Source organism: Pipra filicauda, unplaced genomic scaffold, assembly GCF_003945595.2.
Source record: "Pipra filicauda isolate LSUMZ 115617 unplaced genomic scaffold, ASM394559v2 scaffold536_size338551_pilon, whole genome shotgun sequence".
Lineage (NCBI taxonomy): Eukaryota > Metazoa > Chordata > Aves > Passeriformes > Pipridae > Pipra > Pipra filicauda.
This window is the reverse complement of record NW_024104683.1, coordinates 179686-206527: the sequence shown is the minus strand read 5'-3', so window position 1 is coordinate 206527 and position 26842 is coordinate 179686. Positions and strand designations below refer to the sequence as shown.

Sequence of the window (26842 nt, the reverse complement as noted above, 5' to 3'; positions counted from 1 at the left end):
AGTACTTCTATTGTCCTTTTTTTTCCCTTAAAAAGAGGAAAGTCTGTACTGCATTTGCAAATTAGGTGATATACTGACACGTTTTGGGAAAGGTTCCAAGTAAAATGTCATTACCATATGTCCTATCTAAATCTCCATCCAAACACAGAAAGGTTCAGAAAGGTGAACAACAGGCCTTTAGAACGTAAAAAAATGTTTCTGCATGTGCTGAGCCAAGGTGTTGTGTTTGTTTAGCTATGCTGCAGTTCAAAAACCCATGCTGGAAAAGTAGTACCTTTATACTGCACAAGGCAACAGAAACGGACAGATTATAGTCCAAAGTAACAACTCACTTACATTGCTCGTCTAATTAGTTCCAGGATTTATTCATAAATGCCAGGGATTTAGTTATTAACATCAGGAAAGGACATAGCCCTGAACAGGCAGCACAGTAAATACGGGATTGTACCCAACCACATTCACATTTGCTAAGAATTTCCCCCCTATATGCACAGCTTCACAGTCATTGTGACTCCACAACCAACCACAAAACAGTTTAAAAAGTCTTTGAAAAGATGAGGCATTTGAATTGAAGTGGTAGGATTGTTTCTCTGCAGCCATAAGGAAGAGACTGAGATCTCAGAGAAAATAAATTAAACCCATTCAAAAAAGTAGGTTAGCTTTTAGCAACAAGGCTATTTTAAACAATGCTTGCTTGGATGAATATTCTGATTTGACCCAGGAACTCCTATGCTTACGTTGACATTATAGTGGCACGTTTGAAGCCAATGTTTACTTAATTCACAACTGACTGTTTACATGAGGTTTTAAATCCCAAAACCAGTTTACTGGGGCCATGTATTTCACTGGAGAACACAATAAACAATCTTGTGATCATAGACATTTCAAATGGGAAATGGAAAATAATACTTCAGACTATTGTGAGCTCTTCCGAGTCCACAGCTTGCCCAGGGTTTCTACACCTGCCTTGCTTTGTTTACATCAAATACTACTGAGGTCAAAACTTGGCAAGGTTAAAAGTGTTAAGCTCATATTTATACCAGTTATAAATACAGAAGATCTTGACAAGGAAGTACTACCCCACCTTTAAGGCCTGTTCCTTAAAGAATTGCAGAGCGTAAGCAAATATCTCAAGTGCTTTGACTTTTTTGCCATTTGCAGCTGTCAGGTCTGTCTCCATGGTAAGATTCTACATGAAAGAAAATAACAGGAAGTTACTAGAAGAAGGTAAACATGAAATTTATTCCCACTGCTTGAGGAAAGGGAATCCTTATTATCCACCTGGTTAGGAAAAAGTGACAAAATTGTTCTGAAGAGGATTTAACTCATCACTTGAATTTCCTGGAGCATGACATTTTGCTGCTTATTTTAGACTTTGTTTTTAAACACTTACCATGTCTACAGATAACTGCAGGCAGAGAGAGGAATATGGATTAAATATTACATAGTTGCAATAAGTGTATCTGTAATTAATTGCAACAAAGCTGCACATGCAAGAAATTTAAGCCCAGTTGAGAATTAAAGGCTAGATTTTTGGCTTCCCACCAACACATGAAACCAGAAAACACCTCAACAGAGAAAGTACTGGCTGATTCCCAAAACTCTAGAATGGATTAAAGACAAAAATATAATCAATAGGAATAATGTCAAATTAACAGCATGATTTGCACTTGCAGTTCTGGCAACAAATTCTGGGTGAATCTGCTCCTCTGCACTAGAGCTCAGTATGGCTCTTATATTCCATTTCTGCTGACTAGATTTACAGAACAAACCAACTCATGCAGACTCCCCAGACAGCTATGAATTTCACCCAGGAAAATTAGGACATGAAGATCTAAGCAAAGTAGATACTGAACTTCTAAGATTTATAAAGAAGGCTGGCAAAACACAGCTGCCAAATGCAGCGAGAAGCAAAATGAATCACGTTAACTGAAGAGTTTCATTTGCTTAATTTATCCGCTAAACTTAGAAATAGAGCTGCTTCACATCTAGTTGACAATCTTCAGGCAAGGATCTAGTACTGTTCAGAGGAAAATAATTTGAGTAGCAAATGCTACTTGGTTCTTACTTACACCAGTGGTATGTAGTTTCATCTTAAACTTTTCAAAATACAACCAGTGCTTTGATTCAGTGGGATCCAAGTCATGGTAGAAATCTCTTGCTGCATAGCCAAAGCTATGAAACTTTCTCTCTGGAGTTAGGAGGATAGTGGTTGGTGTCTTCTGGTTGGATACACCTGGATCTCCACCTTCCCATCGTCTAAGCAAGAAGTGAAACAGCTTCAGTAAGTGATGCTCAAGTTTAGAGCCACAGAAAAAAAACAAGTATAGCACGAGAAAAACAATGTGGTGGCAAATTTCAGAGACTGCTTTTCCCTCCAAAGATACTAATTTCAAACCCTGTAATACCAAAATCAAATGGATTTATTCCCACCTAAGAAAAAAGGACTGCAATCTTTGTTTCAGGTAATTCAATACATTTTGTGGTGAGTTGTATAATTCTTAAGGACATAATCATACTCAGAAAAGAATACAGATTCCCTGAAGTAAGACATACACAATTAAAAAGGAAACAGTTTTATACTTAAATTTTCTAATTAAGCATACAAATGTAAGAAACATTGTACAGAAAAGAAAAAAAAAAGTAATTGTCCTGGAACACAACTAATAAAAACCCAAATCTGGGCTATCCAATTTCTTATCAGGCTCCATGAATGCTTACTTGTATGAGATATTTTTCCTATACAGAACTAGGGACCTGCTCAAGCCATCTGCACACCACTACGGAGAAGTTGATCAAATCCCTGTTTCTGTCACAGAATACTCTCTGAAACAAGACAAGCCAGTTCAAATAACATCTGACCACGTGCCTCATTTCCTGGACACCTGAAACTCTGAAGACATGCCTGCAGATGTTGACCTCTCTGCATTGCACTCTCTACTCACCTGAAGTTGATGAATTTTGTGTTTTAAACGCCCAAAATGCTGTAAAAGTTTTAATCTGTCAAAAATGAAGCAGATTCCCCCAACTCCCAAGTATCTCAAAGGCACCAAAATATTTCTGTCACTATTGGTGAATATAACTATCCTCTCTTATCAAGACTGCAAAGGTATCTTTGAGGATACCCAAGAAGCATAAAAGTAGTAAGGCAGAAGTAACCCAAAGCTTGTTTCACAGAATGGACAAGAAAATAAAAAAGAACATCAAATATGGGAGCATGCAGCAGCAGGAATTGCAGGGGGGCTTGGCAGGACAACAAGGTCAGACAGTAGAAGGTCATCCCAGAGACAGCTGTGAACATTCCTGTCTTCTCCTCACTTTCCCATCACAAAAAAACCCCAAGGCAGAATGGAAGAACAAGAAACTTGCATGGCTGTTCCTCCCCCCCTCACATACAAGTACGTTCAGTATGAGAAACAAACATTTACCAGAAAAGATTTTCTTAAAAAGGCATCAGTAGAAAATCTATTTATTCTCTCAGACATAATCATAACACAACTCAAACAGGAGCCAAGTTAAGATCACAAAGGCAACTGCATTCATTATTAAACTACATGTCGATTGCTTTTTTCCAAAGATAGCAAAATAGCAAAACACAATTTCAGAATATGCTCCTGCCGAAGCCCTTATTCTGAAGCACAAAAAGGCTGCCGTGCTCTGTGGTAGTTGCTTATGTGACATAGGCAGATTATTTAGAAAGAATAATTTCCATTTCACTCTCAAAAACACTTGAATCCATTGAAAATAAACTGACCTCTAGACCAAGGCAGAAAACTGACATGGAAAACTGCAAACTAAGGGGTTCATACTTGGCAAAGTACCAAGGACCAGGACCCTGTAACATGCAGGGTTCAGACCATTCAGCTGGATCAAACAGAGCAAAATCTGCCCCCTTTTGCACAAGCAGCAGCGACAGCAGAGAATACACGTCTGAAAATTTTCAGTGTAGAGGACAATTCCGCTGCTCTGAAGCAGAAACAGCATGATGAGGAGTGGAATGATTTCCATCTTCATCAACTTGAAAAAACTTTCCTAAGCCTCCCTAGTTCTGCTACTCAGCCCCTGAGCTATGATCAGCTGGCAAGGGCTCTGCTCCAGGTCATTTCTTTCTAACCTGCTGCTAGAAATGCACTTGGTCAACTCCAAAATCTTTGAGTAGGTGTTACAGCAAACATATGGTTCCAATGTGAAGAAGCTGGGATCTCACAGCCTATGAACAGAAAAGACTGCTATTTCACCAGATTGTTAAATCCCACACACCCGCTGCAGGCAGAGAGGAGACAGACTGATACCGTTTTCCCTTGGAATCATTAATGATTCATTCTGAGTCACCGGGGGGAAATGCCATAAATAGGCTGTGGCTAATAACAATACTTCTTTGTTTTTCATTACAGCCAGGCACATCTTCTCTTTCCGGAACAAGTACACTTAAGGTGCGGTTTAAATGAAGACAAATTTATGTTCAGTGCTACAGGCTGAAATTTTCAAAGCCACCTAGAGAATTGGATGCTCACTTCCTGACGAGTTTCTGATGGAAACTAGACACGATAACTGCTCAGCCTGTATTATTGTTCAGTCACAGAAAGGGCAATAAGGAAAGAGAAAGTGAAATATGACTTAACCATTGGCAATCAGAGACTTAAAAATATTGCCATGTGACATTTTTCTAGAGAGAAGCAGCTGCAAAGGCACATGAATGGTAACCCCTGGCTGCAACACTCTTCTCAGGTGGAGCTCTGGCCTCGCTCCAGTTAGTGGGGGCTTCTAGTCAGTAGAGCTAGGACTGCAACACCTTCATTCGCAGTTTTCTTTCTTGGCACCAAAACAGGCAAAATAATGGTAATAATGCTCTTAAGAAAAATAAAAATAAAATACCTATTAAAAGCATACACTTATACAAGCCAGAATTGCTCTAAATGCATATGGGGGATATTTTCTCAGAGCAGGATCAGAGTCAAAAAAGCTATTCAGATAGAACCAAGGTAGATTTTTGCCCAAATGCAGACATATGAGCTTCCAGGCTGATAGAGATGGATTATCTCAACAGTGATACAAACAGCACAGACCTGTTTATATCCACAGAACATCTTCACTGTGTATGAGAAGTGAAAATAAGAGACAAGAGGAAAGTTAGTGAGGAAAGGGCCATAAGGTTATACTAAGGTTAGAGAAATGTCCTTCCTTACACTTCAGTCAGGCTAAAAGACAGACCAAAGAGTGATCTGTGCAGAGTGATGAGATTTTGATCCAGAGCTGCAGCAAAACAGTCAAGGAAATGAAAGAGTGATCATCAGAGTGCAGATGAACGCCATGAGGAGTGTGTACACAGCAGAAAGGCAAGTGTGTGTCTCCCAATAACTACAAGCCAGGGAAGAGAAGGAAAAGATAAAACCTGAAGGTTGAAGTTACACTGAAAAGAGACCACAATCTCCCTCCTTCCAAAGACGGGCTGCAATTTGTTTCACAACTACATGCATTTTTCAATTTATTTTTTTCCATTTGTGAAATACTCACATTCAGTTTGTTGCTATTTAACCAGTAGCCAAAACATCTGTAACTTCATGTAATGGCATATAAATCAATAGGAGTTTTTCAAAACTGTGTAACAGCTTGTGTATTCTCTCCAAATGTGACGTTATTAACTCATTCTACAGCAGCAAACTTTCATTATGGCCCTGGCACTGCCCTGCCCGCTGAAGTGAGGAACTCATGGCCAGGCTGTTCATAAGCATTTATTCACAATGTCAAGGTATGCAGCAAATAACACATACTCCTACTCTGCAACAAGAACCTGAAGTCAACCACAACTACCTTTAAGAGAAGCTGGGGGGAAGTTACAAGAGTTGTCACGTGTGAAGTTGTATCTAACAGTGATAAAACAGTAACCAGTAGTTTGCAATCAAAGTGAAGACATTCATTGTTCATCAAGAAACACACACCCAACTGCAAACACATGCTGACATGAGTGAGGCTACTCATACAGTTAAAGGTAAGTATATGCTTAAAGAACTCTGTTAGGTCAATGCTTATAAACTTGTTTCTTTTTAGTACTGGGCATCACAGCAAATAAACACACACAAAACCATGACTTTGCCTACTAATTACAGGACTAGAATAATGGTGCTGCTGACATTACACTCAAACTTGGTGCTAAAGCCCCTTATGTTCATTTTTTCCTAAGTAGGACCTTCTAAATAAACCCATCTTATCCTTCCCTGAGACATTTACAGAAAAGCAGCTTTGTTAAAAGGCAGTCAGAAATCTAAGTATCTGGAAAGGATCAACACTAAGGAGGGAAAGGTGGAAAAAAATCTTAGGAAGCACAGAGGACCATGCATCACTGGTATGCTTTATTTTAACGTAAACATTCTCCAGTGCGGGCGGGAAGTTACATTTACTCTCCTGAAATATTTGTAAATTATACTCCATGTAAGCCTCATTATATACAGAGTTTGAACCTCTTAATACCTTCTGAACTACTGAAGACTTATTTTGATAAATATACCATTCTTTTAATTGAATTTCATAATTTCATGAGTATTTATATATAAATATATATAAAAACATGACATACATTATTTGGTAAGTCAGTTTGAGTTATATCTTGCCCAAAATTCCTCCCCATCAGCCCTATTTATTTATTTAAAAATTTTTTAAATAATTCTTGGTATTAAAATATTTTCCATTGTTTGAAATACCTATTGGAAATATGAATACATTTACCCCCCTGCCAAATGTTCCTCTCTTCTGGTTGGAAATCCACGAAGTAATTTATTTAATTTCTTTCAATATCAGTATCTCATACAATAACTACATAGTTCTGAAATCACAGTCATGCTACTGTTATTGTGTTAGGAAGAAAATACCATGTTTTGAACCATAAGTAGTAAAGTCAATTAAGATTAGGAATATATTCTCAGCTGGGCACAAAGCACCTAGATTTCAGTGTCCCCAATCATTGACCACAGGAAGCCTGGTACCCTGGAAGGAGAAACTAGTCTGTAATATGAACCCAATGGCAAAATCAGGTCCTAAGATAAAATTTTGAGTCCAAAGAACTTAAAGGACTTCCCTAGAAATGGTAGAGATTTCACACAGTAAAATCTCCACAGAGGTTATAGGAACAGCATAGAATATACACTTTAGGCTTGCTCAGGTACAGCTTCAGAGATGTCTTCCCTCATTGCATCCAACTTCTTCGAGAACTTGGATTAATTACTTGCTGTCGAAAGAGAAAAGGAACTGATAAACTTGGGTTTCAACTTGCCAGTCCTGTAACCTTTCTGAGACAGCAACACATGGCCTGTCCTTTGACTTCCAGCCTCGTGCACCTTCCTGTGCTGGTGGGAGAACACCAGAGGGTTGAAATGCATAAAAGCCCTTGAATGCATTAGTTGTCCATACTGCAAGTGGTACTTTGTACCTGGATGGCACAATACTATTGAGAAATTTACCTCCCCTAAGACAGTATTTCAAATCCCTCAGTTGCATTAGAAATATTCTGCAACCATACACAAACCAACTATGCAGGCTGACTGCACAACCAGTACTGTCGGCCGAGATTAAGGGAGCTGCATTCAGCCAGCATCTTTGCTTAGAAAAATTGCACTATATCACACTAGACTGCAGCAAATTAGTCTTTTTGACCTTTTGTTCTCAGTATTGCAGAACATTACCTACTGCTATAACAGCAGCATTGTTTAGACTCTTCTGTGACTGAGCTTTCATACCTAATTTATGTCTGAAATTATCTTGGCCTTGTTACAACATAGTGATTTTAAATATACTTCAATAAGAATTGTATAGGTTTTTAATAAAAAGACTATAAAATAATGTAACAATGGTTTGCAGGGCATACCTTTCTGATAGCTGCCGTAACAGCTTTTCTATTTGCAATTGTATTGATTTATATTGTGTTCATTTAATTAAGAAATAAAAAAATACCCCCCCCCCACTTAAGAGCATCTGAAGTCTGTCCCTTACACACATATAAAACAGAACAGGTTTCACATTAAACCTTCATTTTTACATTCATGCCTTTTGATTGCTTATTTCCCAGTATCACTGTTTCATTATCATAGATTGGATTCAAATTTAGTGCTACAAAGCTTCAATCAGTCAAACAAACTACCAGTTTCTGAGTGCAAGTAACTTAGTGTTGTACACAAGTATGATTCCAGGGGATGGGCAACTCCTGGGAAATGCCACGACCCTCAGTAAAGTGTAGCTTCTCTCGGTATCTAAGATAAGGGTATCCTGACTTAATAATGCTCCCTGTAAAATTCTATATACTCACTGATCCCTCCTTTCACTTGTGTCATCTTGTAAACTCAGCAAAATAATAGGATATGTTTCCACTGACTACTAAAGCAAATTAGAATACAATAACATGCAACAGAAAGTTATAATCATGAGAAATATTCATACTATGTCTAGACAGTTCTAGACACTTCAGGCTCCCATAGGAAATACCTATGGCTACTGCAGACAGCCCGTGTTATCACAGTCCAAAAAGAAATGCTGCATTGCAGCCCTTACCTCATTACATGAATACATTCTGGTTCCTTGGTGAAGCTGTAGGCGTAGCCACTGGACGTTGTGCCAAAATCAATAGCCACAACAACAAGAAATAACTGTTCTACAGCATCATCTGCATCAGAGTCCTTCTGTTAAATAGTAGAAGCAAAACAGACACTGAGTAACTGATCAGAATAACTGTAACTCGTCAGTATTTTTGCTCTCTGTGACATGCATATAAAATAAGAGCTTCCCTACAGTTGCATTTATGACCAAAGCTGACACCAAAAAGCTGCACGTTCCAATGGAAGAGGAAATTCAATATATGACTCAACATATTTGCTAGAGCCTTTTATATATAACCTTCTGATCAAGAGTTTCCTTCATACGAATTTTTTGAATACTTCTTATCCTATATTGTTAAAACTTGTGGTTTTGGGGTTCTTTTGGTTTTTGTTTTTTTTTTCTTAAACTCATAAACTGAAGAATATGTTTCTATCCATTGATGTGGTATATTTGGGACTTATTTGGTGGTTTTAGGAGTTAACTGTGTGATAACCTTGAACATGAGGTACTATTACTATTCAAAAATAACGGAGACAGAACAATCCAAAATACAGCAATTATATCCCATGAAAATTATTTATGAAGAATTTACATAACACTTACTTTGCAAGCACTACATACATGCATTCTTTCCTCCTGCCTGTGCTAGAATGTTGAAAGCTGTTTGGCTGCTTATGGTGAATTTGAATCCTCCTTCCTGCCTTTTACCTGTAATCCTGCAATCCCTGAAAAGCATGCTCAAGGGCAATGTAGGAATGTTAACTAGAAGAGCTGGAAGGATTATGGCTCAAATTGTAATGATTTGATATAAAGCACGGTGTGAATAAACAAGTTGTACCATTCCCCAGTAGGTTGTGGCCTAACCCAAACCCTGTATAAAGGAGGAATAAGTAATAAACATCAAAGAGTTATTCACATGCTGATGGGCGTTAAAGCACAAACAACTTAGCAAGACAAGAGAACTGAAGCAACTGTCCTTATCTTTTACAGAGGAACTGCCATATGTTCTCACTCTGTGAGCAGTGTACCACCATATTCCCCACATATCTCCATTAGTTCCATGCCTACTACTTCCAGTACATTTCCATTGTGCCCCTACTTTTGCCAAGATCAGCCCATAGGCCTGCTACTTAAAATGGAGAAAGAAGAGTAATAAGTTTCAGTCTCAAATCATGAAAAGATTTATTTGGATTCTCCTAATAAAGCTTTTCAACTAGGACAATATGTTCTTTATATGTCTTCCTCAAAGACTTTAAGGAGCAAATGTAACTGAAATAGGATGTAAATTCATCAGTACGACAGAAGTAAAAGGGGAAGTTCTAGAGTATATGGAGAAAGAAGGTAATAAAAGCAAAAAATTATGAGTGAGAACACTGGAAATCCTCAAGATAGATTCTTGTACAACTCTGAACTTGATTCAGAAAGCTAAGGCAGAAGTCTGACAAGGATAAAATGCGTTCTGAACACGAGCCCTTGCAATATCATGAAATACACTGTTGATATGGTTTGAAGCTGGCTCCCTGCCAAGTCTCCAAACCTTACCACCAGAAGTCCCTCCCCACTAAAAACCTCAGGGAGAAGAGGGAGGAAAAAAAAACTAGGAAAACCCGAAACGAGAGAGAGAGACAACCAAAGTGAGATATATAAATATATTTACACTTATATACAATTAAAATATACCATTTCACAAGGGAAAGGGAAGGGGGAAGGGAAAGGGAACAAAACTAAAATAAAAAATATATATATATATATCCCAATTAGTGACCCAATATCTAACAACTAAAAGAGTTAGCAAAGAAAATAGCTCACTACTCTCCTGGGACAACCGAGAGTCGCTCCAGAACGATCGCCGGCAACCTCTGTCTGCCAAGGTCGGCAAGGCCCAACCAGGCCTCGCTCCCCAACACGGCAGACTCAACAGCAGGGAACCTGCACCTCCAAGCCGCCAGAAGGAAAGAGAGCGAAGGCCTCTCCTCCTTTCTTCTTATAATCTGGCTTACGTAAAAATCGTAGGGAATGCTGGGTAAATCTGGACCCTTCCTTGGTTACAAACTGGTCACCAAGGAAGGCCTAGCCCAAACCACCACAACTGTGCATTTCCTGTGTTACAAATCATACATCTTAAAAACACGTGAGACTTAACAAGATTTTATCAACAAAATCAGCATGATGTACCAGAGATTAAACACACTACCTTTATGGGACATTTGCTTGCTTCTAAATGCTTATAGAAGTTGTTATTTCCTTAAGAAATGAAACCAGTTCTATTTTGAGCTTCTCTCTCTAGATGTATGTATCTATAGGAGGAGATTCTTTTCTCTGGGAATTTGGATTTTACTGTTCAGTATCATTTATATCCCTCTGGTTTTTTTTGAATGGGACTTTTCAGGGTCTGCCTAAATAAATCAGTGATAACGACAGAGGCAGAACTTGGGAACCCTGAGGATCAAGAAGCCCCTGTGTTTGATACAAAAGTATGCAGCAAGTAAAAAACAGCAAAACCAGGACCACAATGAAATCAATGAGAGCTCTGTCACCAACCCTAGTGTGACCAAAATTTCACTTAATACTATGGATAGCATAAAGGGGATCACTAATGTGAGAAAATGACAGCTTTCTGAAGAAATTATGTCCCACTAAACAGGCAGGAGAAAGTAACGTCAGCACACAGTATATGTTAAGAGTGCATTTCTTACCCCAATATGTGAAGGAGACAGTGGAGTTATTCCAGGGTCTCCCAAACTTTTGGCTGGTGATGAGTAAGCAGATGTGGAAACTGCATCTAAAAGGAAACGAACGTTTGTCAGTGTCAGTAAGCAGAACGAGCAGGATATGCTTTGCAAACAGCTATACTATTTTTCAGTTGTAACAAATCTGCTAAAAAAGAAAGCAAATTCCACAGCTGCCATCTAAAATACATGGTTTGCCCTTACAACATGCTAAGACACTAAGACACAGCTGCAGTTTCGGTTTTAAAATATTTGTCTGACCTTCATGACTAACTTCCATTCTTTTGCCTCTTACATTGCCATGTACAATTTTAAAATTCTTCCTAAATATATTCACAAATCATAGTTGATACAAGCATCTCAAACACTACACACTCACATTACGGCCCAAGATTTAAATGTCTGAATACAGAAACTAAACACGAGTTGTGAGATCAAAAAAGACAGATTCATTTTAAGAGAAAAAGAGGAGTTGATAGCAATTGAACAAAGCAGGAAGAGTAAGTTGCAATTAGTCCATCCTGAGCCTTTATTCTGAAACTTTCCCAATATGTCTCTGTTTTTATTCTTCAATACACTCTGCACTGAAACATCTTGCAGCTGTTAATACTACTGCAGGACAGAATCCAGCTGGGAAAAAGGAAAGTATTATTAACAAGTCATCAAAGAAATATTTCTACCCAGCATACAATACTAAAACTTCCTTTAAAGGAACAGACCAAATGAGTGATAAATACTGTAATGCACTATTTGTATTTACACTGTTGATGACAGAAAAGGAAATGGCTTATTAAAACAATTAAGTATCAATGAGTTAGAAGGATTTATACATATGTTCTTTTATGAAGAATGCAACAGTTTATCAAAATGTAGAAATGGTACCACACGCTCTGTCCCTGCTCATACCCCTCTGTCCCCAAATGTAAGCCTTGAGTTTACTGAATTCTCTTCTGTAGAATACAAGCTAATGAGATGTAAAGCAGAATGATGTAATAGGTCTCTGAAGATTAATAATCATAATAAATATTAAATAATACATTTTAATGTATTTTTATTACTATTTGGATATATCACACACTTATGCACAGCATGTAATTCCTAGACATGACTGACAAGTCATAGCTTTATTCCAAGATGACACAGAAGCTACTCTCAAAGACCTTATAATGACTTAGTGAAGAATCCTGTTGTTTCTGGTAATCAAATATGTGTTGTTTCCCAGGGAAGATTCAAAAATTCTGCAGTGGGCAACTATGGGATAATCTGCCACAGGAAAAAAAAATGTTCCTCCAAATCTTAATATTGCTCTTGTACACCATTTATTTCTTTAAGTCATAACATGCATGTTCAGCCTGGTTTTCAGAAGCATTTACAGAAGCAGAATGTTTGCATTTCATACACAAGTTCTCCAGGAATATATAATGTTACTCCTCTTGCAGCGAAGTACAAAAAGTCACAGGCCAAATGTGACAGCCACCGGGTCTGCTTGGTTCATTAAGATATCTTCAGAACAGATGCTGTTATGAGCCTCCTTTGTGCCATTTCTTCCTCTTTTCAAAACATGAATTATTGTACCATCAACGTATCATTGTTTTAGAATTGAAGAACAGTATTTCAGCACAGAAAAAAAATAAAAGGAATAGATCACAATATATATTCCTTGCATCTTGCTGTCATTCCAGGGGAATGCTGGACCTGAACCAGTACTTCCTGAGCAGACCAGGACATCACAATACTGACTCAACATCTTTGGAAAATGGCTCTTTCCCCCTGCTGAGGATGCTGACTTTGCAGACCAGAAACGCAGACATCAATCACTCCCTCTGTGCTGCAGTGTTTCTCCCTGTCACTAGTTCTTTGGGTTACCTGTTTCCGCACTCATGTTTCAGGGATGTGCTGGAGCAGGTCCAGAGGAGGCCACAAAGATGCTCAGGGGGCTGGAGCACCTCTGCTCTGGAGGCAGGCCGGGAGAGAGGCTCCAGGGAGAGCTTAGAGCACCTTCCAGTACCTAAAGGGGGCCTACAAAAAAGTCAGAGAGGGACATTTTACAAGGGCATGTAGTGATAGGACAAAGGCTTTAATGTGAAAGAGGGATTTCCACCAGACATTAGGAAGAAATTCTTTACTAAGGTGGAGACACACTGGCACAGGTTGCCCAGAAGCTGTGGCTGCCCCATCCCTGGAAGAGTCCAAGGCCAGGTTGGACAGGGCTTGGAGCAATCTGGGACAGTGGAAGGATTCCCTGCCCGTGACAAAGGGGCTGGAACTAGATGATCTTTAAAGTCCTTTCCAACCCAAACCATTCCATGATGTATTTTCCATCATGTCTTCAGTTATCAGCTTGGGTGCACCCTGAGAACTTATTTATAGCTTTATATGTAACTCTGAAAATCCTGTGTGACAGTATACGCATTCTTTTTGTATTTCACAGAGCGGTGATTAAATAACCAGTGCAATATTCATATCAATCCAATGAAACTGCTAATTTGGGTTCTATCAAGAATTTATTCACTTTAACTTGTAATAATCCAGAGGTGTAAAAAGTATACAAGGACACTCACTGTATTCCTAAGTGTAAAAATATTTGCTAACACATCCAAAAATGTTAATCAGAGATAAGAGGTCTGTCTTAGAGATCCACAAAAAATAATGTTTAAAACAGAAAATGGACTTGGATACTTTCATCAAAAATCTTTGAAACAAATTGTCCATTTCACTTTCAAAATGCTCTTGACAACTTACACATAAAGGCTGGAATTGTAGAAGGACTAACTTTTTCTAATTTTCATCAACTGTTCAGCTCTGCTGGAAGGTTAAGGTGATTTATCAATATTTTCAGAAGAGAGGAAAAAAACCCCTTCCAAACCCATGACCATTCTGCACTGTATTCACTGCTGCTCCTGCAAACACCCACCTAAATAAAATAATTCTACAATGCATCCTACATGCCACCAGCCTAGAGAAAGATCAAGCAAGGAAAATCATGGAAGGCAGTGCTACAACCTCTAAAGTAGCACAGTACAATTTCAACCCAAAGGTACTGTTAGAGTGGTTTTATAGAGGTGCTATCATGTTGGCAAAAGCAGAAGTCGGAACTGATTTCACGACTACTAACTAATCATGTGCAATAACTGGGGCAGCCATAACTGTGATATTCCAACTCTGCTGTTAAAAGAGGCTCTGACATGCTCAGAGAGGTAATAAATGAATAAGTGCAGTTCAGAACACTGGGAAGTTAAGATATGTTTTATCAGAGTGGTTGGCACATACAGAAAATGGCTTGCAAGCCCATCACCCTGAATTCAATGTCAAGACTTCTTCTCAACAAGCAGTGAAACAGTTGTTAAAAGCAAATGAAATTAGGAAATTTGTAACATCATACTCTCTACCTTATCTAAACTGCAAGGTGTTAAAATATATTTGCCCATGTGGGAGCTTTCATATTTTGTAAAGTGTTTCCTTGGGGAAAAAAAATGTGCATGTGGCACCAATTTTTACAGCTGTGTTCTGAAGAGCAGTAAATTAATGGATACTCCAGGATATTTAAGAATCTCTTATCTCTAAAGCACTGTGATTGGTTGATCTGAAGGAAACAAAAGCATCTGCTCCAAGCTAGAGATTGGGAAAAGGGTTGCAAAGAACCTGATTTGCAATCACGAAACAGAAAAAGGATGCCTAGCCTGTCCTGGATAGTATCACGGTATTTGGAACAGTTCTTAAATGCAGAATAACTTATTAAGGCTTCTCTGATAAAAAACATAATCAAGTAATGTTCCACGTAGCTCAAGTTCCAGTTTTATCTCCTATGTTTACTAAGGATCTCTATCTGTGTCAAACTACATGCTATGAAAGGAACATATAGCTAAACAGTATACATTAAATAAACAGTTAATCCTTGCCAATTTGCACACCAAATTAAATGGACGAATCTGATCTAGAATTCAAATTAAGGTAAGTCTTAGAACACTTACACCGGTATTGAAAATAATCTTTTTCTAAATACAATGCAAACTTCTTGAATAAAAATTTTTAAATTTACTTATGATATGAATATTGACTGTCTATATCAGGAGCTTGGGTAATTTCATTAAATGTGTACAGAATAACTTTGAGCACATCTTTACAATTTCTGACTTTAGTCCTAACCTAAATAATTGCCAAAGAACACCTTGGGAATTTTCAAGGTGAGCAGAAGTGGAAGGGAAAACAGAGAAGGCTCCTATTTTCAGACTTTTTTTTAACATTCAGAGGGTCCGATCTGATTTGCAAATTCCTAAACAATTACAGAATTTGTTGAAATTATGAGATCAGCAGGTACAATATTAATAATGAATCATATTCATTATCACATTAGCTCCAATTGTTGGTTTGGTAGATTTAATTTAAATTATTCCTTCTTTTCATCTAAACACATGCAAGAGTTTATTTTCTGTGGTTTCCTGCAATAGGCTAATCAGTTTAGCTTTTTCTGTTCTTCAGTAAATGATCAGCTACATTGTAGATTTGAACAAAATGCAATAAAGGATTAACCTTTAAGTGTCACAGAATGCAGAGTAGAAGCAAAGTCCAGAACATTTATAAAAACTTAGCTGATGCAGTGTGAATAGTTCACTGATTGCATGTTCACCTGAATCTGATTTTCTAATAGATCCAGAGAACAGGACCAAGCTCATCATTTAACTAGAAAGATCAGTTCGTGGCAGCTGCAAGACTATAAGTCTATTCTGAATATTTGGGAGAAAAAAAAAAAAATAAATCATCAGACATGGACCAGTACAGGCCCAGGTAACCAGTTTCAAGACAGTAGCTTCAACCTGTTTCTACAAAGATGACTGCTCAACTTCACAGTCACAACCCATTAAGGTGGGACTCAAACAAAATAACATTTTAGTAGCCACACAAAATATTCTTCTTTCTATTAAATTCAGTTTTTATTAAATATTTTAACTATATATAACTGAACTACACAAGATATCAGTAAAATCTCCTGCTTCACATTTCATGGAAGTTGTTCCTTTCCCCAGCGAAGCAGGATGCCATAGCAGTGGATTCCTGGCAGAAGGTTCCCGGCAATCCAAGCAACACAGGCAATGGATAAGCTAAAGTGGGAATCATCTCTAAAAATTTAACAAGACAAGTCAAAGTAGGAATCCCGGCAGCATGGTATGCTACTCCACAGCAGAAAGCACAGAACTGCAGTCAGATCAGGAAAGGGGGGACATTTCTCAATACGTCTCGTGTCACCAGTACACCAGATGGAAAAGAAACAACTTTTAAAAAAAGAAGAAGAAATAATGACTCAAGCCCCAACTTTGCCATGCAAAACCCCACCATGGATCTTTTCAGGCACATTCTGCAGTACTTTAGAGTCATGCCTACAAACGCAAAGGCTTGGCGAGGAGAGAAGCTGCATTTTCCAAACCTTCACAGACCTCACTTCCAAATGATGGTGAAAGGGGCTCACCATGCTCTGGATCTCCTACAGCTGTTTTGCAAACCTGAAAATCAGCAGCATCACCACGATATCACCTCTCTGTAGGAACACGCCTGAACACTCATGTGTACGTTATATCCCAATCGACCCAAGTTAATCTCTATTTCTATCCTGACAGAGTGGCCACAAACCCAAGGCTTGCTAATTAAACTCTTCTCGCTATTTTCTGAATCAACAACAGGATCAATACTATTCCTTATTTCAGATCATAGTTACAGCATTTTAAGAAGTGCTCTTACAATGATAAATTGGTTTTTTCAATCCGTAATATACAATGCAATTATTTCCATTCATTGTGCAGATCTCAGTCTCAGACTGAGCTTGAGGATCCACTCCAAGGACCCAGTAGTTTCTTGCACACCCTTTTCCAGGCTCTCCCAAACTCCCAACTGAGAATAGCTGCAGTACACCACCCTGGCTCAAGAGGAAAGCTCCAATAACTCTTTCTGATTTGTATAATGCATATCCACTGTTCCATATGCCAAAACATTTGAGCTCTCAGCTATTTGTAGGCTGATGAACCAGATGCACAGGGTAAGTTGGGATGCATTAGACCTACTAAAAATGCCACTATTACAAGTGAGCTTTATGGCTCCAATAAATCCAAGTTAACTGAATTTACCATGTATGTGCTGAATACTTTCACAAATCAAACACTGGCACATATCTGATAGCCAATTTTCTGGAATTTCCAGCCATCCAGCACATGGTGAGAGTGACTGCTGCTATTTGTACATATACTGCTCTGCTCTCAGTCAGATTGTTGGCAATACCAAAATATTAGCCAAATGCTTTATTTCCTATTTAGGAACTGTGTCTGGATTTAAAATTTAGGAAAAAAAGGGAAAAAATCCAAACTGATGTACTGAATCAAATATGGCTATAGAGTAGTCATCAGGCAATAAGAGAATGGAACGATACCACTGTTTTTCATTCAAAAGATTATATATATTTTTGAGCATGAAAATAATTTTGACACAAGCAAAGCTGGCTAATGATGTTTGCTGAACAGGAAAAGAAGGGTTTACCATATTACTACTAGCTTATTCAGCTTTTCCCATTGATAAGATTTTGCTTTGCATTAAGTACAACATGTCAGAGCTTCCAAATGTAACATGACAACCTAGAGCATTTAACTGTAAACACAAAGATGGCCTTTGAAAATACTTAAGGAACAACAAAAAAAGAGACTGAGAGAAGCAAATACTAAAAAAATTAAAAACACTTAAAATATTCTTATGCATAATAAAAAGATCCCATATTTCATATCAGAAGTAAGAACCTTCTGTTTCTACTGAATCCAATGGCACCACTGTTATTGCCATCAACGGAATCAGAGTTCTTTGTTTTAAAATGCCAGTAGGCATCCAGCTGGTTTGCTGGAAGACTGTGATACACTTCTCTTCCATGAATACAGCCATAGCTAACCTCTGATACAAATCCAAGTTTCCTGATAGCCTTTCATAATATCTGGTCCCCCGAAGAGCTGGTATTCATTGCACTGATACCAATTAGAGCGCAGTAATTTCCTAAGTAAAAAAAAAAATAATCTCCCAATTCTTTGGATAAAATTCTAAGAATAAGACTTTTTCATTACGACTTTGACCTTTTCCATTTATGCTTTTACACTGTCTCCCACCATGATTACGGTTTGACTAGAGGAATTACTTTTTCACTATGCTATCCAGCTTTTTAAGTCAAGTTTTTACCTTTATTGTTAAGAGTATTAAGAAATAACCCCAAGTTGTTTTTTAACAACTCACTCTGTGGACTATATTAATTTTCCTGCACCTCACTGGCAAAGGGAAACCAAAAGACACTACTTGTGAACTTAATTTAAGATGAAAGAAACACACGAGGACTCGCAATAACCTTCTGAAAATGCCACATGGGTTATGTTCCCTTCTCCTCTTTTTGACAGGGTGTAGGCTGAACTATTTTACCTACATTTGGTCTGACCTCACTAATGCTTGGTAAGCTGGACTAAACCAGAGTGATCACGCTCCTGTGCATGCTGGGTATATAGTGCCTCAGACAGGTCCTTACCAACAGCTGTCTGCCCTTCAGCTGCCTTGAACTCAAACCCTTTCACCATCTACACTGTAAGTCTCAAATCCAGCTCCACCTTGAATGACTCGAGAGCTTTCCAGCTTTTGTGATCAGCCAGCTCCCTTTTCCTTCCCTGTCCTAATGAGATTCCAACTTGCTCAAAACCTGCCCACGCCCCAGCTCCCGGGCTTGGGGGAACTCCCCAGTGCTGCCTTGCAGTGATCCCTCTCTTCTTCCACTCCAGCTCTTCCACACCCACGTATGACTGCCAGGAGAGACAAAACTGATCCTGGGTTACAAGCTGCAAAGGGCAGGCTGCATGTTGTGATAAAGGTGGGTTAACAACAGATTTGGCAGCTCAGAGTGGTAGAAGAGAATTCTCCGTGATCTTTCTAAATATTCCACAGATACTTTAATACACACTAATTTGCTGTTCCTCCAACAAGCTCTTCTCTGAACTTGCTTCCTTCAGGCTTCCTTGCACTATTTGCCTCAGTGCAAGCACTGCTTTCCTTTATCTCTCATTTCCTCCATCACTGCTTCCAGAAACACATAAGGAACAGAAAGCAAAACAGAGATGTACAGAATTCTGTATACTTCCTAGAAAAGGTTTCCTGCTGCTTCTCCTTCATCATGATGTCTGTCATCATCTGCCTCCTCCTCTTGGTTCACTGCAAGGTTATCAGGAATGACACTAATAAGATTATGCTCTAATTCCCAGGACCATACTCATAAAACAGAACTCCAGTGATGTTAATCACTCTCTTTGACAAAACATGATTTCCCACCTGAGAGTGGGATAATTCATTGTTTTCTCTTTTTAAAATGCATTATCAAAATATTCCAGAGTTATCAAACCCTGTTTTATTGCAAATCTCTATTTAAGAAGCATCTCAAGATGCAAATGTATCCCAAAAAGAACACAATCCTACATCTACCTCCTAGATTGAGATGTTCAAGGAAATATTATTCAAAGACTGAACAAGAATCGCTGTTCAGCTTTTCCAGACCATGTGTCCACCACACAGGAAAAAGTACACTTTTGGGGGCATCTGTTTACTTAGAAGGCAATAAGGTTATTTAGTTTTCAAGCATTCTGAGATTCACAAAGTGTCTTGCATTGCATCAAGCTGGATGAATGCAGTGACACCTTTCTCTTAAAACATAAATTGGAAAAAAAACTTGAAAATGTTTGTCTTCATATTAACAATCTTCAGGAATGCTAAACACGATTCATACATTTGTAGAGTCCAGACAAGAAAAAACAAACCTCTCTCACCAATTCACAGGGAAAAAAGAAGTGGGGGGCAGGGTAAAAAGAACAGCCAACTAGAATAGCCATTACTTATAGTAGTCAGCATGAGTGATGCTATATATAAATCCCTTCATATTCTTCAAGGCTATTAAACCCAATTTTTTCAAAGATGGGAAAATAAAAGAATATTAGTTGTGGCTAAACTGAAAAAAATCCTATCACATTTGACAAATCATTAGCAAAGTCATCTGTGAAACCATAGTCTGATTTAGCTTCTGAGTGATATCTCATTGCTATATCAAAAGTAAGTTTGCATTTATTTTTTTTATTTGGTGATCTTGAAAACACAACAGCTATCAGGCTTAGAAGAAAGTTTCATGGAAAATATGAGCAAAGAAGAAAATATATGATTAGTATTTGTAGAGTAGGTCATAAAGTCATGCAGTCACCAACCAAAATCTATTTCCAGGGCTTTTTATACTAGCATCCATCAGGTTTATATTGAAGTGCCACTTCTACCACTCTGAGCTGCCATGACTGTGCACACAGATCACACTGAGACCAACACTGACCAGCCAGAAAACCAACTGCAAAGTGACACTGTCATGGTGACAAGCCAATGGCAAAAGAGTTCCTGTGGCTAAAATCATAACAGGACCATAGCTGAGTCAGCAAGAAAGCTACTACAAAAAGTTGATTTTTGAGTGCAGCAGTTCCATAATGACAATACTGGAAGCCTTTGTAAATGGCATGCCCTGCTGTTCAGATTACAGCATGTGCTCTACTCAGGTATCCATGGAAACTTGAGAAAAAGATGTTAAATTTGTTGTATCTGTTTGGCACCAGGGAATGGGTCTAGTTGACAGTCAGCCTAGCCTAACCTCAGGTATTCTGATCTTTAAATGTGGAGAAAGCACTGAGTCCTCAAACAATGATAAATCCACAAGACCAAACGGTCACATTTCCCAATGACACAGAGGAGACAAGGATGTACTAAAGAACAGTTATTTGCTATTATCTCTTGACAGAGAAAAACATCCCAAACCCTGTAATGAGGAAAGAGACACCCGAATATTCCCTCTTGCAACCTCACAGGGAACAGGTAAAAGAGAAAGTGTGGATACAAACACATGGAACCTCTCAAAGAAAGGCTGTGTCAGGACAGGTGGACATAGAGTGCTTAGGACTGCAAAACCCTTGGAGAGAAACTGCTTCAACCCTAGACACTGGTCCTGAACTACACTTAGAACACAAGATGTATCCAAAAAATGGACAAATTGAAGCAGTATTCCCAGATATCCTTATGGAATAAGGAAGTAGCATAGAGAGAATAATTTATCTCTGGTCTCTTCCCCAAGGAAACTAATGCAGGTTGGGTAGGCTCCCACAATAGAAACAGATAGGAAGTGGATTAACTCCCTCAGATGGCATGGAATTGCTATTATGGAACTACATTCACATAATACACACTTTTCTGGACTCAAACTGATAACAATTACTAGAAATCTCTCTCAATGTTCCTCAGAAACTGCATCTGCAGAGCACAGTCTGAGAGTATTGACTCAGGGACTCACTCAGAACTACTGACATAAGAAACAGCTAAAAGAAAAACCTTCTCCAGGTCTCCTGTTCTTGCAAATTCAGATGTCTTTAGAACTGATCCACCCAGAGCCCTGCAAATCAATGCTGGAGCCAGCGAGCACCCAGTGACTGTCGCCCAGGCACAGAGCACAAGGTGCTGATGGCAGGGCACACCAACACGGCTCGCTGAGCCACTCTCTGATGTCCTTGACACACCCTGATGCAGTCCTGAGTAAGGGCATTTTGTGAAGTCCTTAGTGAAGAATAAAGGCTTTCTAGGCTGAATGCTGGCCTTCATATCCTGAGTATTTTCATTTATTCATTTGCTTACTTATTAGAACTGACTGCATTTTCCTTTTCATTTACATGAAAACCTTTCTCAAATCCCTCTGAGACAGCCTTTGAAGGAATTTCCTGTTTTAATACTGATTACTTACACAGCTAACCACTGCTGTACTAATTTTAAAACACTGCAACGTCACTGTTTTAACAGCAGTTATGGCAATATTTAAAACTTGCATTTGTTTATTTAAAATGCATATCACTGTGACTCTTAAAAGCACAGCACATGAGCCGGAGCTGAGATATTTTTGAGTAATGAGAGCTATGGAATGTTCTGTTAAGATCAAAAATGTGCCTGGTCACTGAGAAAAGGCAGTTTCAATTTAATGACCCAGGAGCCAGGACACTTGTCACAGTGAAGATGATGAAGCCTGCAGATATGTCACAGGCATTTCAGATCACTGAGGTTTGTACTTGGCAGCAGCATTCCCTCAGCTCAACACCAACATCTGTGACCTTACAGCACCAAACATCTGCACGCTCTTCAGTAAAACATTTGTGAAGCAACTGTACCATTTATAATCACGACCAATGGACTTCAGAGCTCACTGCTGGAACAGACTCCAAGTCCTCCTGGTACCTCTCTCATTGCAGAAATACAGCTGAACAAGCAAGTGCAATACTGATGCAACCTGGAGTTTCACCCATTTCTGTTTTCCACTGGCCAAGGCTGTTTAATGGGAAAGGGACAAGTGCCATACAGCAGCTGAATAAGTAAGAACTGAAGTAATTTATGGATAGACAAAATACTCTAAAGATTTCACTAAAGCTGCATATGGAAAATACCAAAATCTACTTTACTTAAAGAACATAAAAAAGGGAATAGATGCAAACTCCCCAAAAGGTCATGTTGCTTCATGCCAAATTAAGGTCATGACTGTTCTCATTCTCCTAACAGAAAGTAACATTGTTTGCGTGCATTGTTTTTCATTCCTTTCATCTTCCCTTACTGTTTACTAAGAGCCAGTACAGTTTTTTTAAATACCCAAAAAAGCCAATTTGCTTCTTCACAATGCCTACAGACTAAAACAGCCAGAGAGAGAAGTTTCTAAAACCATAAATGGTGTGTTTTTTGAAGTCAAATACTTGTGAAATCCCATCTGACATATCGTCAAAAGGCAGAACCTATTCAGGTACAGAAAACTGACATTATAGGATCCTTTAATGTTTTTGTTGTAACATAAAAAGTATATTTTTAAGAAAGGGAAGGTTGCTTTGTGCATTTATAGATAGAATAGGCAAAATCATAGTACAGGACGGCAAAAGGGAGTTAATCACCCAGAACAGCTTAGAAGAATAAGTAACTGGAAATTTTAAAATATTTGACCAGATCTGCAACTTCAAAAGGAAAAATAAAAAAAAAAAAATCAGTCTTAATTGCAACAGCAGATATGACATCCAGGAGGGGCCTAAAAAATTTCAACAGCACTCAACGAAATAAAGAAGTATTTGGCAGAAAAGAGCACAAGATGAGACACCAGTCAGGTCCCATATAACCCCAACCACCAGTGACACAGTTAGAGAGCAAAACATATCCTAAATCTTGACGTGTACATGCAGGGATCAGGTCTTTTATAGCTGAGGCAGCATTGTGGTCTTCTGCACAGAACCGGCCTCCCAGAGGCTGCTTTAACTTGAGCTGACATCCGAGGCTGCAGCAGCCTCTTCCAGCACCCAGTGACAGTGGTGTTTGACTGACACCCTGGTCATGCCCTGTGGACTAGGATGAAACCCACTTACACCATACACACATCAGCTACAAACACCTCTGGACAGAAGGGACCTTTTGGGGCCTCACTACAGCTGACTGAAGCTTTGGGGAGACTTTGCAGGTACAGAGAAGGGCAGCTCTGTTGAACACCAACTGCTGTCCCTGTGGGAATGAACTAAACATTTGGACTGAAAGCTCACAGGGTGACAGTTTCATAAAGGAAAACTTGTCGGCTCAACCAGCATTACCCAGTCGTGAGCCAACGCTTTAGAAATGACAGAAGTCAGTATAATTAGAAGCTTTACATGCAATAGCTCCTGGGTATGACCAATCTCACCCAGGCTCACACTAACCAAGCTGCAGGTACCGCAGTGCTGTGCTAACTGAAGCTGTAACAAGGATTAGCAGGCACTGCACACAACACTCAGCTATGTTACACACAGATATTTCTTTATGCACTGTACTGTGCTGCAATAAGTGACTGCAGCATCAATACTGTCAATACAACACGCACCAAATCACGTTTTATCCCTGAAGCCTTTTTTCCTCTGACAGCTTCAGCATTCCAGCGCATGGCAAGAACATAAAGATTTCTGACATAACAAATCATTGCTTTACTACCTGGTCTTCAGTCTTCTAACAAAATCCCTCCTGTGCAGATTCTCCCTATGTCACAAATTACTTCATTTCAGTATTGCATCGCGCTAACCTTGCAAGTTGGCAGAAAACAAAACACATGATACCCTGTCATTTGAAAGACAAATGAATCCATGAGTCTGTTCTTCCCTTTGTCAGCTGCATGCTAGAAAATTGTTACAGGTTACTTCAAATCAAACAGATATTAGAGACTTTACTTAGGAAGCACTGAGAACATTTAGATGGGGAGGTGGGGGAGAGAGAGAAAATCCAGTAGAATAGGTAGTCTTGGAGACTCAAATAGTTTCTAAGTATTGTAGTCCAGTTGGTTTTAGGTTTTTTTCAATGGATACTTTATTACTCTTTTATTCCATTTGCACTGAAATTAAGCTATATTATTCCAAATGTTCCCCAAATACTATTATTTGTATTCAAACCCAACCTTTTAAGTTTCCCCATACATTTCTACCAGCACCTTTGGCTCAGCATTGCAGTTTCCTCAAACCTTTGCAGCATGCAGTGAGGAAGAAGGGATGGAGAACTCAGGGATGAAATCAGGCTGAGTCTGCATTTCCCTTAAGAGTTATTCACCCATATCATTTGTATCCTAGGAACCCCCTTCCCTCCCCCAGCTCCATTTCCACACAAGGAGAGACCACCTCTGTCCTGCAAAGGCTGTGTTATATTTATGAGGCACAGCGTAACCACAAACGGACCAAACACACAGAATCCTTGTTTCACGCAAAACGAGGTTCAGCTCAGCTCGTGTCAAGTTTGCAGAATCAGAGCCATGCAGACCCGCTAACGTGGTAAAACGCCCCGCTCGGGGCTTCCCCCACCCCTACACCTCGGTGGGAGCTCCCCGGTCCCCGACGATGCGTCGGGATGCTCAGGCGCTCAGCCCAGAAAGCGCCGTCTCTCCCACCCAGCTGCCAGGTCTCTCTCTTCCAGTGCACCAGGCTATTCGCTACAAGCGGGGTGCTGCCTCTATGTCAGCAGCAGCCCCTGATCTCTCTAAGCCCTCCCTCTTCTCCCTCGGCAAAGGGACACCCGGACTGCCGGGGGGTCGAAGCCACAAAGGCCCGGCCGGCGGGGATGCCGCGCCCGCCGCAGCGCCCCGGGCAGGGCTCCCGCCCCGCCTCGGCCCCGCCCGCGGTGCCGCCGCATCGCTTTGTCACCTGGAGCCCCCGCGCTGCTGCACCGGCTCCCCGGGGACGGCCCGTGATGGAGGATGAGCCGCGGGGCTGCGCGGGGGTTCCGCGGGGTGCGCTCCGCAGGAACCCCCCATCCCATCCCATCCCATCCCATCCCGCGGGGCACCCCCGGGCCCGGGAGCGAGGGGCCGGCGGCCCTGCCCTGCCCTGCCCGCGCGGCACAGCCCGGCCGGCGGGGCCGGGACATTGCCTGCCGCCTCCCCGCCCCCGGACGGGGCTCCCTCCGGCCGCAGCTCGCTTCCCCCGATCGGCCGGGGCCGCGCCGGGCTGCAGCGCTCCTGCATTGCGGCGGGGCCCGGCGGAGCGAGAGCGGGCAGCGCCGCCGCTGCCCCTTACCTGCAGCTCCGCTCTCCGCCTCCGACATGGCAGGGGCTGGAGCCGCGCTGCCCAGCCCGGGGGAGGCTCCGCTCCTTCCTCCCGTCCCCACCCCGCTGCGCCTTCCTGCGGGCGGTGCGGAGCCAGGGGAGGGCTGCGCGCCCGGCCCGGCGCTGACGCCTTCCCGCGCCGGCTGCGGGGCCGCACCGCCCCTCCCTCCCCGCAGCCGCACAAGGGACCGGCGGGGGGGCGGCTCCGAGGGACGGACAGCCCAGCCCCAGATGCGGATTTCACGGCTGCTGAAGCAGAAACCCCTCCCCGGGGACAGCTATGGAAAGAGACCCCTCACCATGGCCCCTCCCTCGTCCTGGGCGCCGGGAAAGGGTGCTGGAATCCTGCGGGAGACGGAGCCGTGAGGATGCCTGCAAAGGTTGCACCGGCTGCTTGCCGTCGGGTTGCCAGGGGTGTGTAGGTAGAAGTAACCCGAACAGTCAGACTTTAATAGGTCCCTCAGCATCATGAATTACGGGGTGACTTTTACAACATGAGATTCTTTTTATTTGTCTTTGGAATGAACTCTTCCACGTGGTTCTGCGGTGCCATCAGGCCAGAACCTCGTGTTTCCAGTGATTTTTAGCTAATTGTCTCCAGGACCTGGGAGAGAAACACCCCTGCTGTCATTTGATCCATGATTAAGTTTAAGACTTTTCCAAACTATGTAAGAGGCCATTACAAACACAAGAATAAAAATAAGGCTGGTATCCTCCCATGCACAATCCTGGAGCCAGAGAAAGGGTTCTCCTGGTTTCCTCTCGTGCTTCATTGTCTAAATCTCCTTTGCTTTCTAGCCTCAGCAGCCAGTCACATTTTGAAAGCACTGCCAGCAGTTCACATGAAATAAATAAAGGCATTAACTCCAAGCACAGCCTCAGT

General features: G+C 40.6%; 1 protein-coding gene across 2 annotated transcripts in view; it reads right to left on the bottom strand.

Annotated features, from left to right (window-relative positions):
- The window catches only part of HSPA12A (heat shock protein family A (Hsp70) member 12A), a 55790-nt gene extending 29693 nt beyond the window's left edge, over positions 1-26097 (bottom strand). The window contains exons 1-5 of one of the 2 annotated variants that reach the window (XM_027726101.2): positions 25931-26097; positions 11280-11365; positions 8539-8666; positions 2073-2259; positions 1085-1189 (exon numbers count right to left, since the gene is read on the bottom strand). In XM_027726101.2, the coding sequence (XP_027581902.1) occupies positions 1085-1189; positions 2073-2259; positions 8539-8666; positions 11280-11365; positions 25931-25958 (534 nt within the window). In that variant the 5' untranslated portion in view covers positions 25959-26097. Of the gene's footprint in view, positions 1-1084; positions 1190-2072; positions 2260-8538; positions 8667-11279; positions 11366-13178; positions 13276-25930 lie in introns of those variants that run through there. The other variant, XM_039387157.1, reaches the window with a different exon arrangement.
- Between the last annotated feature and the right edge of the window lie 745 nt (positions 26098-26842).